This window comes from Hemitrygon akajei, chromosome 12, assembly GCF_048418815.1.
Source record: "Hemitrygon akajei chromosome 12, sHemAka1.3, whole genome shotgun sequence".
NCBI lineage: Eukaryota > Metazoa > Chordata > Chondrichthyes > Myliobatiformes > Dasyatidae > Hemitrygon > Hemitrygon akajei.
In genome coordinates this window covers 64,323,896-64,343,054 of record NC_133135.1, presented here as the reverse complement: position 1 = coordinate 64,343,054, position 19,159 = coordinate 64,323,896, and the positions used below count along the sequence as shown (strand labels likewise).

At 40.1% G+C, this 19,159-nt stretch overlaps 1 protein-coding gene across 1 annotated transcript in view; it reads left to right on the top strand.

Moving 5' to 3' along the window:
* Positions 1 to 19,159, top strand: part of hmcn1 (hemicentin 1) — a 489,515-nt gene that overhangs the window by 162,595 nt on the left and 307,761 nt on the right. The window contains exons 10-11 of the mRNA XM_073063293.1: positions 1,180 to 1,301; positions 11,315 to 11,590. Of these exons, the coding sequence (XP_072919394.1) occupies positions 1,180 to 1,301; positions 11,315 to 11,590 (398 nt within the window). The remainder of the gene's footprint in view (positions 1 to 1,179; positions 1,302 to 11,314; positions 11,591 to 19,159) is intronic.

The following is a 19,159-nucleotide window of genomic DNA, read 5'->3' as shown; positions in this document are numbered from 1 at the left end:
CCAAATTGGGTAAAGGTGGCAAACTTCACCCTAAAATACTTCGGTGTGCCAAATGAGTTTTTATGAAAATCCATCACCTTCGTGGTTACAGAAGCTTGTTAAATACAGATATATTTAATTCTGTGAATTTCTATTCTCCAATTACCATGCTGGAATTGAATTTCACAGCTTTGGGTCTAGATAGAGAGTTCAATGACGTAACCACTAAGGTAGTCAACAGGATGAGCCAGACTTGGACCTGCTGCCATTGGTGATTTGCATTTTGGTGATTAGCAGAGGAATAGACAGTCGGTTTGGATGAAATGATTTGTGAGGTAAAATGGTCAACTATGTTCTTGTCACTTGGCAGATCTGAAAAGGAGTCTGATTTCCAAGTGATAGGTCACCATTATTAAAAATAAAATGTGGTTCCAACAATCTATTAGCTGTTATTGGCTCACAGTCTGAGCCACTGTATTTAACAGACAAATGCTGGCTCTACTGATGAGCTTCATTAATTTGTATTTTTGCTGTGTATTGCCTACAATCAGGGCTGTCATTGCCAGGGTTCAAAATGTTTTTTTTTGTTTAACTCAAAAGTATACATCATAGCAACCCAGGAAGAAAAAGAACCAAGTGGCATTCATGGTGTTCCACTGCACTTGTAAAACACTTCGGTAGAGTAGTTACTGTTGTGCCCCTGAAAACGAAGCAGCCAATTCACATAGAGAGGGAACCCAAATTGCAATGTGATCTTTCCCGTTCAGGTATTTTGGTGCCTTCATCCGCTGAGAACATAAGCCAGAATATAAGTGTTCTTTTTCTAAATCAAGCCAATTCCAAATCTGAGAGTGATTCTGTACTTAAACCAGGAGAACAGACTTGACAAATCCACAAGTACAATAGTTTCATCCTGTGGAGAGGCAGTCAGCCTTGTTAATGTATGTTCTTTTCAAACTGAGAGAAGGTGAAAATGCCTGACAACCACTGAAAAATCATGTTTCTCAGAACACTAAGTATATTACTTATGTAAATGTCAATGCAAAAACATAATCTTTAAATTCACACAATTAATAGCATTTAATTTCCTTAGTTATTGTAGATTTGTCAGATTAGTGATATGCTTCACCTTTTCAAACTGTTTATTTTTATTTTGTGAAGACATTTTTATTGGTTTTATCTTTATTTCCACTCTCAAAGGGAATCTGCCTCTGCAAGCTTTGAAATCCTTCGTGTTTCTGCAGTGCATGAAGGTACTTATGAATGCATAGCAATCAGCAGTGCTGGAACTGGGCGTGCCCAAACCTTCCTGGATGTGTCAGGTAAGAACCCAGTCAACTGTGTCCTCTATCTCCAGGTTGTGACCACTGTACTTGTACAGAGATGTATTCGGTGTTCTGCACCATTGTAACAACAAGATGGTTTTTGCTGATTTGCTCCTTCTCAGGATTTTTCTCTGAACGGTTTTCATGTTAAATTGCCTATCTTCACCATTTTCACATTTTCACTAATTGATAATGGCAGTCATGTCAGGTTTCAGTGTTATTACCAAGGTAACAGGAAACAATTTTAATCCATCCCATCCCAGCAGAACAGGGAACAGATCTGTGCCATACTGACTGCCATCTTAACCATTCATGGCAGGTTGTTGGCCAAATGCACCTCGATAGCTTGATAGGAGCTATTTGTGCTCATGCAGACTGGTTCTGGTCATGTGACTGGGACATTTCCCTCCCCCCACCCCCCACTACCAGGTAGATTTTAACCAAAGCCATTGTGCTAATCCTGCTGTGGTCCAAATGTCTCACAGGATATAATTCCCCATATCCCATTTTGTGGAACTTACCATAACTGCCCTTCATTGCTTGACCCATTTGTTTTTTTATCTTTCATGTGTTTCAGCCATTGCTAATAAGGCTCTGAATCAAGTTACTGCATTTTAAGAATCCCACATTACTGCTTGGCAACTTCTAATACATTGCTTCTTGCACAGCAGTTAAATGTGATTGCCAAAGGACACCTTCTAAGTTGAATATTATGTTTAAGGTTTAAAACCAGTTTGCAGTTGCTAACTGAAGATAACAAATGAGAGGAAGAATAAGTTGAAGTTGTTACTGGAGGAGCCGAGTGCATCTTCATCCCTGTGACTCTTTATCTGTTGTGGAGACACGAGAGACTGCAGATGCCATAATCTGGAGGAACTGGGCAGGTCCGGAAGCATCTGCAGAGGGAAGTGGACACTTGGTGCTCGAGTATCAGTATTCTCCGTCTTCACTCATCCAGATAAATGAAATCTCACCAATCATCGCTTGGGATAAATTATCATCCCACTTTAGAATGGCAGTGAAACCTATCCTGCATTGTGTCTCCAGCCTGCACCAGATTACAAATCCTTGCTGAATTTCTATAGCTGGTGGTTACAGTTGGGATCAGGATCTGCCAGTGTGGATGCCATTTCACGATGCTTTCTCACTCTATAGCAATCTCTTGTGAAGTTTTATAAGTACCTTTACAGAATAATAAAATAATAATCGCATGGGAATGATATTCCTTATCTCTTACTTAAAACAGAGCACGTGCTTTTGGGTTTTAGATTAATGCCACATATGATTTTATTGTAATCTTTCAAACGGTAAATGTATTGGTATACGACTAATTCCGTAGTGCAATGGACAAGAAGCAAACACGTTCATTATTACGAATAGGCTTCCTCACAAACCATTAAAATATCTTTGTATAGATGTCATAGCTGGAAATACTGAACATTAATTGCCAGAGGATTCTGTGATCAAGCTTAACCACTAGGAAAATTCAGAAATGTTTGGTCTAGTATTGGGGTTGTAATAGCTCAGAATTCCTTTGTGTAATTGTCTTTAGCTCCAGAAGGTTCTTGCTGTCAGAGATTCCCTGCTGCTGTTCGAGATGAGCCGTGGCTTCCTTTTTGGAGGCAATTAATACAGAACTGTTGGCCTGGCATAGTTATCTTGTTATCACGGCATAAAATTCAGAAACTGCTATGCCTTTTGACAGAGGAGTAATTGAAGTGGTTTAAAAAAAAAACATTGGAAGTCTGGATTTCCTGTTTGTCAGCACTCTCCAATGCACACGGATGTCTGTTTATGTTGATAACATCATGATTTTCTATACTTCAGAGATCCCATATGATTAATGCCAGAATAACAATAAGATTAAGAAAGGAAGTGTCTTATTGCTGCCATATTGCTCACTGGCAGTGATCAGAACCCATGGTATACCTTTGATGACGTGAAAATCTGTGCTATTAAAATAGAGAAAAAAACATTTTTGCATCAAACCCAAGTGAAGCATTGGCCAACTAACAAATAATAATACCATATGACGTAGGACTATCAGGTCTGCTCTGCCATTTCAGCATGGCTGACTTATTATCCTTTTCTCAACCCCTTTCACCTGCATTCTCCTCATAACCTCTGACAACCTTACTGATCAAGAACCTGTCAATCTTCGGTTTAAATATATCCAATGTCTTGGCCTCCACAGCCATTCATGGCAATAAATTCAACAGTTTCACCACCCTCTGGCCAAAGAAATTCCTCCTAATCTCTGTTCTAAAGGGACATCCTCATATTCCTAGGTCCTGCCAGAGGCAATCAATTACTAATTCATAAAAGCCATGGAGTTTTGCTCAACTGAAGCATTTTACATGCATGTGAAAACCTCATTGCACAGAACATTAGACTGATTTGCTGGTGAGGTTAGTGTGAATTCTGGTCCCAGGCTATAAAGGACTTTACTGCGAGGGTATGGTGCTGTTACGAATGTGCCACAACTCTGAGGGGCCGAAGGGTACAAAGTAGCCCCCTCCTTTTTGAGAATCACAAGATCGCTATTAATTCGGGTCTGGGACCCAGGAAATGAGAGAGAGACGTTCAGAATACACAGGGTTTGGAATGTGTCCTGGCCTCAGCAAGGCGGAACCATTGATAACGGCTATTGTCTCTTGGAGACGGAATTGTGTATTGAGTACTGTACTATTCATTGAAGCCCTCGGGGTGACCAGAGTGGGCTGGTTGAGGGATTCCATCATCCCAACCTGATTGACATCTGAGACCCCATGAGTAGGGATTAAAGAGGGTCTGGGGAACAACCCCTTTAGACGCACCAGGAGAAACACTAGAAATCCCGTGACAGCGTTTAATAGCGACAGCCGTTGGGGGGCTCGCGTGCGTCCTTTCCCGTTGCCTGGGATTGGGGCCTTACCACGGAAGGACGACTTTAGCTAAAGGAGAGGCCACACCAACGGAACTCTCGAAGGATCGGAATCATAAAAGGAATTGGCAAGTTTCTAAAGATCTCTCTCTTGACTCCAACCAAAGGCTGCAGCCTGAATGAACTGAGTGACTTTTATATTTCCATCGGACAATACATTATCCCCTAGACAACGATAGAGCTTATTTCTTATTGATTATTATTATACCCGCACTTTTAGATTTAGTATCGACGATGTATATTATCTGTATGTTTGCATTGATATTATTTTTGTGTATTTTTACCTATAAATACTGTTAAAAATAGTACCATCAGACTTCAACGGACCTCTCTATCTTTGCTGGTAAGTGACCCAGTTACGGGGTTCATAACAGTGCAACCAGGAGATTGTCTGGAATCTGCTGTATATCGTCTGCATGACATTCAGTGAAAATATGAAGCTAGTTTGCTAATGTGCTCAGCTCAGCTTCATTCAGTGCAGGCTACTGGAAAGAGTTGGAGCTCTGTATTGATTTCATTGTGACCTAACTTTAGGGTTATGGAGAACATTTGTTAGAATGTTTAGTTTAGGTGATGATTGAGCCCAACGTATATCTGTGCGAGCTTCTGGATAAATGCCAACGTACTGCCTGGTGGTCCATTCCCATTCTGGATTAAGCTCCGCCATATAAATTGGAAATACCTGAAATTGAATTTCCAAAATTGCCTTGGTAAAGCCTCATGGACGCCACATATGGATTATATATATTCTCTAGTGATTTCATCTCAATCTGCAGGCATTCCCAAGCACTGCTAGGGATTCCTTGAGGAGGTAGACAAGGTCATTGTAATTAACATAAAAGCTGCAATTAAAATGTTGCAGTTGATTCAGTTAAAAATAAATCATCTTTGGTAAAGGAACCATTTTAAATAATCATAGCATACTTGGAAATACAGTCGTTTCCCAATTGCAGTCACTGAAACATATTTTCTTTATTACGAATTCTGCATTTTACAGTATTTGGCTTCACTCCCAATTCCCCATTCAGTTGTTCTCATTTTCATGCTTCATCCTTAAGTTAGTAAGTTGCATGTATCTTATTCGATGAAGGGTTAGCAGTGCAAAGACGAGGGAAAGGATTTTTGGTACTTCAAATCCATTGTAAGGTTATGCCTGATCTGTGATTTAACTCCTTGGCATCCCTCTGTGTCTGATTGACCTGCTGAGTTCCTCCATCATTTTGTGTGTTTCTCTGTATCTGTTATTATCTTCAGTTTACAAAATTATTGATAGAACAGTGGTTATTGTTCACATCCAACACATCATTCTCTATAACTTAAATCATCTTCTGACCAGCAAACACATCTTTACCTTCCCCCATCCCTACCCCCACCCCACACTCTCCACTTTACATAGGGATCGCTCCTTCTGTGATTCCCTTGTCCATTTGTCCTCCCCCACCCCCCACTAATCTCCCCCCGGCAGATAGCCCTGTAAATTACCTGCCTATTCAACTCCTACCTCCCCTCCATCCAGGGACCCAAACAGGTTTTCCAGGTGAGGGAACACTGCGAATCTGCCGATGTTGTCTACTGTATCTGGTGCTCCTGATGTGGCTTCCTTCATGTTGGTGAAACACAATGTAAATTGGGGGGGGGGGGGGGGGGGGGACCACTTCATGGAGCACCTCTGCTCTATCTGCCAAATGTGGAATTTCCCGGTAGCCAAACATTTTAATTTCTATACCCAAACACGTCCAATATGTCGGTCCATGGCCGCCTCTTTTGCCAGGATGAGGCCACTTCAGGGTGGAAGTGCAACGTTTCATTTTCTGTCTTGGTGGCCTCCAACCTGATGGCATCAACATCGATTCCTCCTTCTGGTAATTTTATTTCCTCCCCTTTTCTTCCATTCCCCACTCTGGCCTCTTACTTCTTCTCTACCTCCTGTCACCTCCCTCTGGTGCCCCCCTTTCTTCATTCACCTGGAAGGGCCTGCCCCATGCTGTATCTCAAAATAAATAATAAATTAAAGGATTTATAATCCAATGTACATTTTAATTATATTCTGTATCTTTCCATGACACTTTTGTGATGAATCCACATGTACTCCCAAGGATTTAGGTACCCAATAAATAAGAGGTGATGTATTTTAGGAAGTAAAATTAGGATGGAACATATCTAATAATTGATAGGGTCCTAAAGAATGCTGATGAATGGTGGGGTCTTGTGTTTAAAGTCCATAGTTCTCTGAACATAGCAAGAAAAGTAGTTTGGGTCGTGAAGATGGCATAGGCCGTGCTTCTCTTCATTTGGTGGGGCATAAAATATAACAGTTTGGACATTGTGTCCCAGAATTACAAAACTCTGGTTGGACCACACGATTGTGGGCAGTTCTGAAGATTCACCAGGGTTTTGCCCGGACTGGAGGGCTTTAGTAATGAGAGCAGACGAGATAAGCTGGACTTGTTTTTTGAAGAGTGACTTTTATAAATGTATGTAAAATGGTACGAGGCATAGATACAATAGAAAATCACTATCTATTTCACAAGCAGGAGGGCACAGCTTTAACATGAGATGAAGGAATTTTAAAGGGGATTTGAAGGACAATTTTTTTCACATAGAGAGCGGTTGATATCTGAAGTCTACTGCCAGAGCTGTTGGCAGAATCAGATATAATCACAGTTTAAGAGACAGTTAGATAGATATTTAAATAGGCAAGGCATAGAAGGATATGGACTTAATATGGGGAAATGAATGCGTAGAGATAGGCAGAAAGTTCATGTGGATTTGGTAGGGTGAGGGCTTCTGTGAGTACCTCAGCTGCCACAGGCGTGCCTCCATTTGAGATGTATTCTCCAATTCATTTTAGTTCCAAGGTACTTGACCTCAGACCTGCTAAAGTTGCAATCAAATTGCCAGAGTTTCACTGGTTAACTTGGTGTTTTATTGCTACATATCCATTTTTGAACCGTTGGCAAATGTAAAATCAAAGTTCAAATTAAACTTATTATCTAAGTTACATATATGTCACCATATTCTACCCTGAGGTTCATTTTTTTTTGCGGGCAGTCACGGTAACTACAAAGAAACACAACAGAATCAGTAAACTCAAAGAAGGACAAACAACCTATGTGCGAAAGACAGCAAATTGTGCAAATACAAAGAAAAGGAAATAAAAGGGGCAATAAATAAATACTATTGAGAATATGAGTTGTAGAGTTCTTAAAAGTGAGCCCATACGTTGTGGGATGAGTTCAGTTTTGGGGTGAGTGAAGTTATCCACTCTGGTTCAGGAGGCTGATGGTTGCGGGTATTCTTGAATCTGGTGGTGCGGGTGGTAAGGCTCCAGTACTTCCTTGCTTATGGCAGCAGTGAGAAGAAGGCATGGCCTGGTTGATGGGAGTCCTTAATGATGGATGCTGCTTTCCTGTGGAGCGCTCTTTGTAGATGTCCTATTGGTGGAGAGGGCTTTACCTGTGATGGACTGGGCTGTATCCATCACTTTTTGTAGGCTTTTCTGTTGGTATTTCCATACCAGGCCTTGATGCAATCAGTCGGTATACTCTTTACCATGTCCTTGAAGGCTGACAAAGTTTTAGATGATATGCCGACTCATTGCAAACTTCCGAGAAAGTAGAGGTGCTGCCATGCCTTCTTTGCAATGACACCTGTGTGCCGGACCCAAGATTGAGCCTCTGAAGACGGCAGGGAATTTAAAGTTACTGAGCCTGCCCGTCCCCAATCCCTGATGAGAACTGGCTCGTGGGCTTCTGGTTTCCTCCTCCTCAGCTCTGGTTTTATAGATATTGAGTGTGAGATTGTTGATGTGGCACCATTCATCCAGATTTTCAGTCTCCCTCCTGTATGCTGATTGTCAGTCCTACCATTTAAGCCAGGAGCAACTGAATGAACTGAAGGCCGTTGTTTTTTTTTTCACAGCTTTGTAATTCTCTCTACTGGGAGCTCTAAACAGTGAGCTGGTCAATTTTCTGAAATATTCAGCCACATAAGGAGGGCAGTGGGAAGTCCTGAATCCTAGTCACCAGGAGAGTAATCAGTCACGTGGCCAAGATAAGCAGACAATATCTGTCTCCTCTTCATGCCAACACCCTGATTTCCAGTCCCCAATTGATCCAAACCCCAGAATCCCATTTCCTTTGCTATCACCAAGGTTTCTGTTAGCGCTTAAGACTCAAGGCCTCATCTCTCCTTAGGGTGCTGCTGAGATTTGAGATTGAGGGCCTGTGTCTATAACTGCCACGACTGTTTATAGTACAGGAGAATATTTAGGCCTGGGGCGCTAATAGTTTTAACATTAGTGATTCCATTTAAATAAGATTCAATTGGATTGGTCTTATTTGGAAACAAACAGCTAAGAAAAAATCAAATAGAGAGACAAATATAGCATCAGCTGAAAGAATATATATACAGTTTGTTTCTGTGTAAATACAGTGGATTCCAGTTAATTGGGGCAGCTGCTTATTTGGGACAGATCATAAAGAACAAAATCAATCTATCAAGAAAAGCTGGGATTTCCATTAGTTGTTTGGGACACCCTGCCGCTTAACTGGGGCAGGAGACCATTGGCAAACAGGTTCTAACTCGCATCAGTCGCATGCTCTTGCATGTCGGTTAGACACTACACTGTGCTCAGAGTGAACAGTTATTAAATAGTGTTGGTTGCATGTGTTTGTGTCAAAAGTAGTGATGTTTGTCAGTAAAAAGCAGTAACACAATTCCAAACCGTTTTGCTCAGTGTGCTTTTTAGTACTCAGGCTTAATGATGCCAGAATCGGCCAGAGTGAAAATGAAACGATTTCACTACTTCACGTTAGGATCATCAAAGAATTTGAAGGTGTTGACAACCATCTTGAATGTTACAATGAAAATGAAGATTTGGAGGATACAGTCATCGGTAGTATTGTGTGAAGTCAGTCAGTTATCTGCACTAGGTGCCTGGTCTAATTTTATTCACTGCGCACTCTGGATGAATTCAACACTCGATAACTGTTAGGACTAATACACGGTTTTATAGTACTGTAGTAGTATTGGTAGTGTTTGAATTTGTTCTGTATTTCATTTAAATACGTAATTTCTTATTCAGTTTGTCTTTTTTTTAAAAACCTTATTAACTACTTCTATGAAACTTCAGCTAACTGGGGCCAAAGTCTGCTGGTCCCAGTGTGAACCAATTAGCTGGAATCCACTGTATACCATTAGGCTGATATGACAGGTAAAGGCAGATGTATTTATCCCTGCGTTGTTTTGTTATGTTTTGCTTCATAACTTGAATTAATACTTCAAATTTTTAAACATTGACTTTATGGATTCTTGGCATTAAAACAAAAGACACTTCAAATGTACTTTGAATCTTTAAGCCAGATCTTTCAAAGTTACGGATTTTATCCGATTATGTAAATTATCCATGGATGCCAGACTGTTTAAGGGACATGTACTCACTAGTGTGATTTAGCGCTCAATTAAAAATGAAAAATACCCTTTTATTACACTGCCTGGAACATTTCTCCTGGTCCAATAAATTTATGAGACAAAAGCTAAGATATTTATGACATGAGCTGCTGGCTTTCTGCTTACACATGTGAAGTTGGAACAGACGACTGAAAGAGATCCGACTCATAGGAATAAGTCACAGTCCAACCCAGAAATACCACTTACTGATTAAAGGAGTAAAGAAATCCCTAGTTTAGTGATCAAAGGGCTTCATGCACTTACATAAATCCTAGAATAGTATATAAATAAAATAACTCATGGCCTAGAAATTCACTGAAACATGACACCATGTGCCAAAGTGATGCAAGACGGAGTATCTGTGTTGTACTACCATGTGTGTGATTTTCAGTAGGAGTCCTGATGGAGGGCCTCAGCCCAACGCATCAAATATTCATTTCCCTCCATTGATGCTGCCTGACTTGATGAGTTCTTCCAGTAGTTGACGTGTGTTGCTCAATGTTTTTCACATCTGCTGTCCCTATCTTGTGTTAAATAGGAATTTGTGTGTTCAGCATGAGCTAATCGTGGATTTCCCCCTGAACACATATTAAGCACCAGTAATTTTAGACCTGTATGCTCGCTTGCTAAAAATATTCAGTAACAATTGGTGTAATTTGTGAGTTTTGAAATGGTAGATGGATTGAACCACTAATGATTTCAGTTTGCAGAGCTGTTTTTGCTTTTTCTTAGCCCATTGGGATTGAGTTTGATTTGCTCCCACTCTGCATTTTTTGTTTCGTTAGGTGATTAATGAGGGAGGCCTCACTAAAGCCTTTAATTCTCTTCTAAAATATGGCCTCCTAATTAGAGATTGAAATGTGAAAGTTGACCACAGGGGGTGCTGATGTTTGTTGTGCTTTTGTACTAAGCAAGGAAGATCCTGTGCATGAGCTTGTCTTTCTTTAAAACTGCTTCTCTCTGTAGATCAACTCAGACAGAGGATCTTACAAAAATCAGCTGATTTTGTTGCTCCCATTCACAGGTGCACTTTATTAGTTTAATTGTTTTCATAAGATATGATATTCAGCACTGAAAGGTAATTTGTAAAGTAATGTTAATGGGACCCAGTGTAATCATGATTTTGCTTTTTAAAAAAGGAACCTATTAATTTGGAACAGGTATCCTTGCTGCCTGCACAGGAAGTGTCAGTCAGCAGGACCCCCAGACACTTTGTGGGAGACAAGTAATTTGAATTTTATTTCTATTACAAAAACAGAGAATGCTGGATGTATTCTTCAGATCAAGCAGATCAGGAGAAGAGGTGAATTAACATTTTGGATCAATGCAGTTCCTGAACCTGAAGTGTTAATTTATTTTCACTCTCCATGGATGGCTAAAACATAGAAGTAAATTTTAGAAGATGTCAACACAGACTCTAATTCATCAAGTTGTGGAACAGGGTCAGATAGTATTACTTATAGTCTAATTAGAATTAATTATATTTTGAGCTTTTAGATTTAGTTAGAAAAACAACTTATGCAGTTACTTCAGCAAGGAAACCTTGACAACTTTTGCAATGAAGGCCAAAGAACAGGACATTGATCAATGATTTCATTTTGAATAACTTACCTTTTCTTTTTCATTACATGTGCAGAACCACCCCCAACCATTCAGGTGCCCAGAAATGTCACTGCCATTCCTGGGGAGCGGGCCACTCTCACCTGCTTGACACTGAGCACGGTGCGCTACAACCTGACCTGGCAGAGAAATGGCATCGACCCAAGACTGTCAGAGAGGCACAGAGTGAGAGTAATGAGCAACCTGTCTCTGGAGATCAGGAATGTGCAGCCAGCCGATGCTGGGCCATACAGCTGCATTGCTGCAAATGAAGGGGGTGTCACATCTGCTTCTGTCTATTTGGTAGTACAAGGTATGTGCATAATTGTAACATGCAGATAAATCTTTACTTCATTTCATACCAACGTAAAAGCAGATAGCACATCTTCAAAACAATGCACGTTTACCATAATTTCAGTAAGCTATGAACACGTTAAAAGTGACAAGCTGCTTAAATTATGGAAGGGACAACAATCCTTCGCACTATTTCGTTCTGTAACTTAGAGTAGCTTTTATGTCTTGCACTGTACAGCTTCCACAACCAGCAAATTCTGTAACATACAGTATGTAAGCAATAATAAACCTGATCTGGTGTACCATCAAATTGAAATGAATATAGTGTATGGATTAAAGACCACTCAGTTTTATTTTGTTCCATTGTTTCAATCTTTTTTTTCCATCATCTGGGCTTTATCAGTAGTTGTGTAGAGTTTAAAAACTAGGAAATTAAACTGAACTTTTATAAAAACATTGGTCCAGTCCCAAGTGGAGTACAGTCGGCCCTCCTTATCCGCGAATTCCGCATCGCATCCGCAAATTCAACCAACCGCGAATCACGAAAACCCGGAATTGCTCTTCCAGCACTTGTTGTTCGAGCATGTACAGACTTTTTTTTCTTGTCATTATTCCCTAAACAATGCAGTATAACAACCATTTTACATAGTATTTACATTCTATTAGGTATTATAAGTAATCTAGGGATAATTTAAAGTATACGGGAGGATGTGCGTGGGTTATCGTGGTTCGGGATCGAAAAAATTTGGAAGTTCTCTTACTAAGTAAGTCGGAACAGGTACATCCGGTATTATTTAGTGTCAGTTAGTCAAACGTTTGTCTTAGTACATAGTATATATTTTACCTTTCTATGCATATAAAACACTTAAGAACGTATGTTTCAGCGCCGGGCTCGGGAACGGAAGTTCTCGGGACTCGGGTCAGATCGCTCCCGAGTGCACTCTCCACCGTGCCGGGTTGATGTGGAGGATCAAAACCCTAAAACCCAATAATTAAACCACTGTGTTGCTTAGTAATAATTGTAGCTTTCATCAGGGCAGAGCCTTTCTCACTTTATCCTTTAAAATTGTTCCGATCATTGACCAACGTAGCCTAACACTTTTCCAGTGACCGATGGCGTTTCACCTCTTTCCGATTGTTTTATTATTTCCACTTTATTTTCAATCGCAATCGTGATTATTTTCGCGAACAGAAACACTGCGGATTCAGAGGTCTGCCGCTGGGTCCTAATGTCCACCACACTGGGACAGGTTAAATAAGGTCTGGGGTTCCGCCTGATCCTAAGGTCCATCGCATTGAGACAGGTTGAATAAGGGACTTGAGCATCTGCGAATTTTGGTATCCGCGAGGGGTCCCAGAACCAGTCCCCCGTGGATAAGGAGGGCCGACTGTATTGTGCTCATTTTGCCACTGCATCACAAAAGATAAAAACAAGTTCAGTAATGATTTACGAGAATGGTTCTGGGGATGAAGGAGCACTGTTATAAGAACAGTGCAGAGGCTTGGAGAAGGCTGACATTTGATGTTGTGTATCAAAGGAGTGGACACAATGAATATTGAGAAGCTGTATCCCTTTGATGGAGGGGTTGAGGACTGGAGGTAACGGGAATAAAATGAAAGGGAAGATAAATGAGTGACAAAGCTTGTTTATGTAACATGTCTCAATGTCCTGCCTGCAGATGTGGTGGAGACGGGTCCCAAAGTGGCCTTTAAGAGAGACATATGCTGAAGGAAAATGACAAGGCAACAGAGAAAGATTAAATGGGTGGAACTAGTAAATTTCTCTGCCAGGGAGATGGTACTGACATGATAGGCTGAATGGTCTTTGCCCTATTTATCTATGAAGAATATATTTTAATTAAACTTAAATGTTTTTCCCTGTATAATATTGCCTGAGTTATTATCACCTTCATTCTAAGTCCATGTTTCAGTATGAGAATACCAAACTTAGAAAAGTCTTTTAACAACAAAGAGAGTATGTTTAAAAGCCATAGCCACAGAATAATCTTGAAAATATTGTAATCCTATTTGTATTCATATGGTTTCTAGATGAAGGTAATACCCTTTGGCTGAATGAGGGCAAACTGAATAATAATGGGTGATTGAAAGCTCACTTGAAGGGATGTTGAATGATATTTATAGGCACGCTGAAGCAGGAAATAAGAAGAAAAGTTTAGAAAAATAATTGAAAGTGGGCTCTAAGTCCTGAGAGGCTCTGTCAGGGGGAGTTACAGGGTAAAACGCTATAAACATCAGCTCAGGGAAGTGTGGGCTGAGGTTTTACTAATGAAGCATTGAAGTGGAGAACGAGGACCTAGAATAGTTAAGCAAAAGTTGAGATAATGGGAATGAAAGACATTAGACAGAACAGGACTTGTGCTGTAGAGCGGTGAATAAGGCTATATTTCTGCATTACTTTACAGCACATATTAATGAACCAAAAACATCGTATTGTCTTGGCTCTCTATATCTGTTCAGGCCAAAAGAAGATTGAACAAGGAGCAATCTTTTTTCTTGATTTTATTACGTATTGCTCTGAGAAGTCTAAGGACCCTTTTGGTGAACAAGCTCCTACCCCTCTATCTAAATATACCATATTTTGATTCAGTGTTGGACTTCCAAACCAACAGACCCCAGATATCAGGACGCACAACCGGTCTTTACTCCCCATCATCCTCAACATAGGTGCCCCCCAGGGTTGTGTGCTGTACACTCTGCTCACAAGTGTCTGCACAGCCAAACACCCGATCAATCACATTGTCAATTTCGTCAGTGGTGGGGCTGATCACCAACAATGATGAGATGGCCTACAGAGAAGAGGTGACTGAGCTCGAGGCCTGGTGCCTGGCAAATAACCCCCTCATCAATGTCAACAAGACAAAGGAGATGGTTATTAACTTCAGGAGAACTCCCACCACTCAGTCCCTCTTCACATCGGTGACACAGCAGGCAATTTCAGACTCCTGGCAGTGCATATCTCACACAACCTCTCATGGTGCCAGAACAACCAATCAAGAAAGTTCATCAATGCCTCTACTACCTGAGGATGCTGAAGAGAGCTGGACTTTACACATCGATACTCACAATGTTCTACAGATGCGCAGTGGACAGCATCCTGATGTGTTGTTTCAGTGCATGATCCAGAAACTGCACTGCAGCAGGCAGGGGAGCTCTACAACAGGCAGTCAAAACTGCCCAATGCATCACTGGTATCGGCTATCAAGGACATATACTGAAAGGTACTCAAAAAAGGCCAGGAACATCAGAAAGATCCCACCCACCATCCTGTTCGTGAACTGTTTATCCCACTTCCATCAGGGAGAAGACTACGTAGCGTCCAAGCCACTATCACAAGACTCAGAAACAATTACTTTCTCCAAGCAGTAAAGCTGATCAACACGTTCAACCACTAATCCACTCCCCCCCCACCCCCTAACCACCACTACTTTACCATTTCCTGTTTGTACATTATATACAACATTCCTGTGCCTACCATCTAATGGATCTATGTCAGTAAGATATATAATGTATTTATTGTGTTTTTAATATTGTGTTCTTTATCTTAATGTACTTTTTTGTGCTGCATTGGATCTACAAAAGCAATTATTGTATTCTTTTCATTTGTGTACTGGAAATGACATTAAACAATTTCAAATCTTGAAACTTTGCATCTGGGCTTCTGATATCTTCTGATAATGTAAAATTAGCAACTACATTTTACTTTTGTTGATAAATGAGGGATATACATTTGCCCATGGAAGGAGAGGGGGTGTAACAGAAATAAACAGGAGAAAACTGTTGCCTTCGTTTATTCACATTTTTTACCATTTGTAAGTTGTAAATAACGTTATCAGGCAGGTGTTTTCAGAGAAGAGTTTTGAATACTACCTTGCTCTTTTTAGCCTGGGTTAAAATACAAAAATTTGGGAAATGCAGTGTTGAGCCTCTTTTTGTATACCATGTTCTTTGTTGTGAGTAATTTATCTCTTGGAAACTAGAGTGCTTTTCTCTTGTAAACAGCTGCCAGGATGGTTAAAGACAGTCATTTGCCATGTACCTCAGGCTGGAAGATAGTCATTGAACCTCCTTTGATGTAAGGTCATTACAGAAACCTGTTTAAAGTTGGGAGGTAGGGTGGGTTGAGTGCGATTTATTCATTTAACAAGACTAGGAAAGGAGATGATTCCCACTTAGATTTAAAAATGGTGTTTCATATAGACTTTAAATAGAATAAAATGCACTTAAAAATGTTTATCAAATCACTTTCTGCAATTATTTATGGTAATAGTGCAGACTTTTTGAGAAGATCACAGCCAATTTGCTAATTAAGAACATAGGACTATAGAGTTAGAAAGTCATAGAGTTGTAGAGCAAAGAAATGGATACTTTAATGACAGTATCCAAGTCAACCTTTTTACCCATCTGCACTAGCACATTGTCCACATTATCCATCTATGCCTTTTCTATTCAAGTGCCTCTGTAAGTGTCTCTTAAACATACCACTTGGATATTATTCCACTGCCTCCTCTGGCAGTGAGTTCCAGATATCAAATATTTTAGGAGTAAATATAATCTTCTCTCCAGATTCTCTTTAAAACTTCTTCCAATCTTCGTCCTAGGCCATTTGGTTTTTGATAAACCCAGCACGGATAAAAGATTCTGACTCTCCATCGCCTCTGCCCCATATAATTTTATACCCCTTTGTCAGGCCATACTCCATTTTCCTTCACTCCAAGAAAAGCAAGTCCAGCCTATCCAATTTTTTTCCAAAAGTAAAGTCCTCCAATCTACGCAACCCACTAGTTCAGATAGCAAAAACAATTCTGCATTTTAGTGGACCAATCTCAAGTTTTTGTTTGCCCTTCCAGAACTCTTTAAATTGCATTTTATATCGTTGCCTACCCGCATTTATGATTTGCAGGTTTACCATCCACAGGAAGGTGGATGAGTGATGTAAAGAAAGGAAACGTTAGGTTTTGAAAGCAAAATCAGATGCTGCAGATTTTTTTTTGTATAATTTGTAATGGGTAAACTGAAAAAGTATGAGCAATAAAAAGCAGTGTTTTTAGCATTTCCTAATGTTATCTTGTTGCCTCTAAACATATCAAAGCCCTCGAGTGTTCACTTGAGGGGTCTGTGCACCTGGCCAAAGACAGCATCCATACCGATCACCATTGTCTGCGTGTAGGTGTGAAAACCTTTATACTTGTTCTCCGGCCACTCTTCAGTCACCCAGTGACCGCACATTCACTGTTCTAAGCATGACAGTTTAGTATTGGACTCTATGTAGAACCCCTTCCTCACCTCTTTTCCTATAATCTCTTCTTTATGACCATGTCTTCAATCTACCTGGCTTCTATATTTTTTTTATTGAATGTTTATCTTTCCTGCATTGTGCTGGATTGGTTCACTGTAGCAAGAAATGGGTAGATGTAAAGCTCGTAAATTATTTGTACAACCTTTGAGCCTTTGACTCCATATCCAACTTCTTTCCCATGCCTGGTAGATGCAGAAATTGAGATTGAGCGTGATCTTCACCAAATTGTTCATCTGCATTGCTAAAAATGCCCCCACCTTGCTAAATACATTAAAATAGTTTCATATAAACAGTATATATTAATGATTTTTGAACCAACCTACCGCTACGGTCATATCTCAAAACTTTTTTTATATATACCCCTACGTGCATTTTATCTGAAATGTTTTAAATTAACAAAAATATGTAGGTAAAAGAAGCAATATTTAAATGCTTGAAATCCAAGTGGTGTAATTTTAGACTCTTTTTCCCAAAGTGCATATTTGCTTTTTCTCCTGGTCGTACTGTAATTGTTTAGATTGGCTATTCCTAGCCTCAGCTCAATTATCTGGTAGTCTGGCCTCAGCTGTGTCTATGGATTAGGTAAATCTGAAACAGCAGTTGGTGAACTGGGAGAAGAAAGAATACTGACAAGGTAAACCTCGGGGAGCAGTGGGACGATAGGTGAAAAATAGCAGGAACAGGGAATAAGATATACAACTTCAGAAGAGAAAGCAATACAGAAACTTTGTGCATCTAGGGAGTTACCAAACACTGTCTTTTAGACTGTGACCCCTTGCTGCACTCCTCATGGAATCCAGTGATGAAGTGCCAATTTCCCAGCACTTTCACTGGGAAATCTTAAGTTGGAATCTCTGACATGTTAAACCTGGCTCAGGTTCAGTAAATTAATCAATCTCCATGGATGGAAGGAGGAAGAGAGATACATGACATATTATTTGCATTTTTTGAATGAATTGAATTCATTTAGATCTTTCTAAATGTGTTTGATTGCTTTAATTGTTCCTTTTAGTGTTTAAGAAGTTTGCTACAATTTAATTTGAGTATTTAAACTTTTAATTCTTTTTGGATGTAATTTTTGGAATATTGTTTCAATGTTTGTGAAATTTGAAGACATTCAAACCCTTGACAATTTGTCAGGGCATTTGGGGGGGGGGGGAGTTGCTCACCTCTTTTGGTGGGAAGACAGTATACTGCTCAGATCCCCACTGATCGGCAGCCTTGATCCCAGGAAATTCCAAGTCTAATTGAGGATTGGACAGAAATTCCAGTGGGTTGGCTGCAGCTAATGGATCGAATATCCTGATAAAGGGCACCATGTCAGCGTAGCGGTTAGTGCCTTGCTATTACAGCTTGGGACAACAGAGTTTCGAGTTCAATCCCAGTGTTTGTACACCCATCACCACCCCTGTGGAATAAGTGGGTTTCCTCCCGGTACTCCAGTTCCCTCACACAGTCCAAAGATGTACCAGTTAGTAGGTTAACTGGGCATTGTAAATTGTCCTGTGATGAGGCTAGGGTTAAATCAGGAGTTGCTGGCAGTGCAGTTCGGATGGCCAGAAGGGCCAATTTCACACTGCATCTCTAAATGAATAAATACAGTAAATAAATATTGTAACTAGCTGGTGTATAGGAACTGCTCCATGATCATCCATCACTTCCAAACAGAGCTTTCATGTAGAGTTACCAGTGTTCAGAATTGCCAGTTATGAATGTGGATGTTGCAAACTTGTTGGCCACTCATCTCTGGCCTTTTCCAAGCTCAATTCCAGCACTGAATTCCTCATGGAATTCACATTTGAGTGCCAGGTTGTAGCAGGTATTGCTCATGCCTTTATTTAATAGGAGGGAATAGCCTGAAAGAGTAAATGTGAGTTTCAGTTCATTTTTTTATTTAATTGAGTTTTACTAAATATTCTTTTTTAACTTTATAAGCTTTCAAATCCTGTTTCAATTATTTTTATCTTTTATTTGATCTTTCAAAATACTTCTGAATAAGATTTTAAAAACACTCAAATGCATAAAGCTTCATAGTGAACTAAATCAAGGGACATTGTTTGATCTGTGTGTTGAAGTTTTTCGGCTGTTGTATGGGAAGTGTGTTCGGCCATTCTCATGTGATACTGTTTACTTGGGCGTTGCAGGACCTCACCAATGAGAGCTGCAACAAATTCAGAAAGGAGATCCATGGGGAAAGTAGAGAGCTAACTACTGAATCAGAGTCAGGTTTATTATCACTGACACGTCATGAAATTTGTTTGCTTTTGAAAG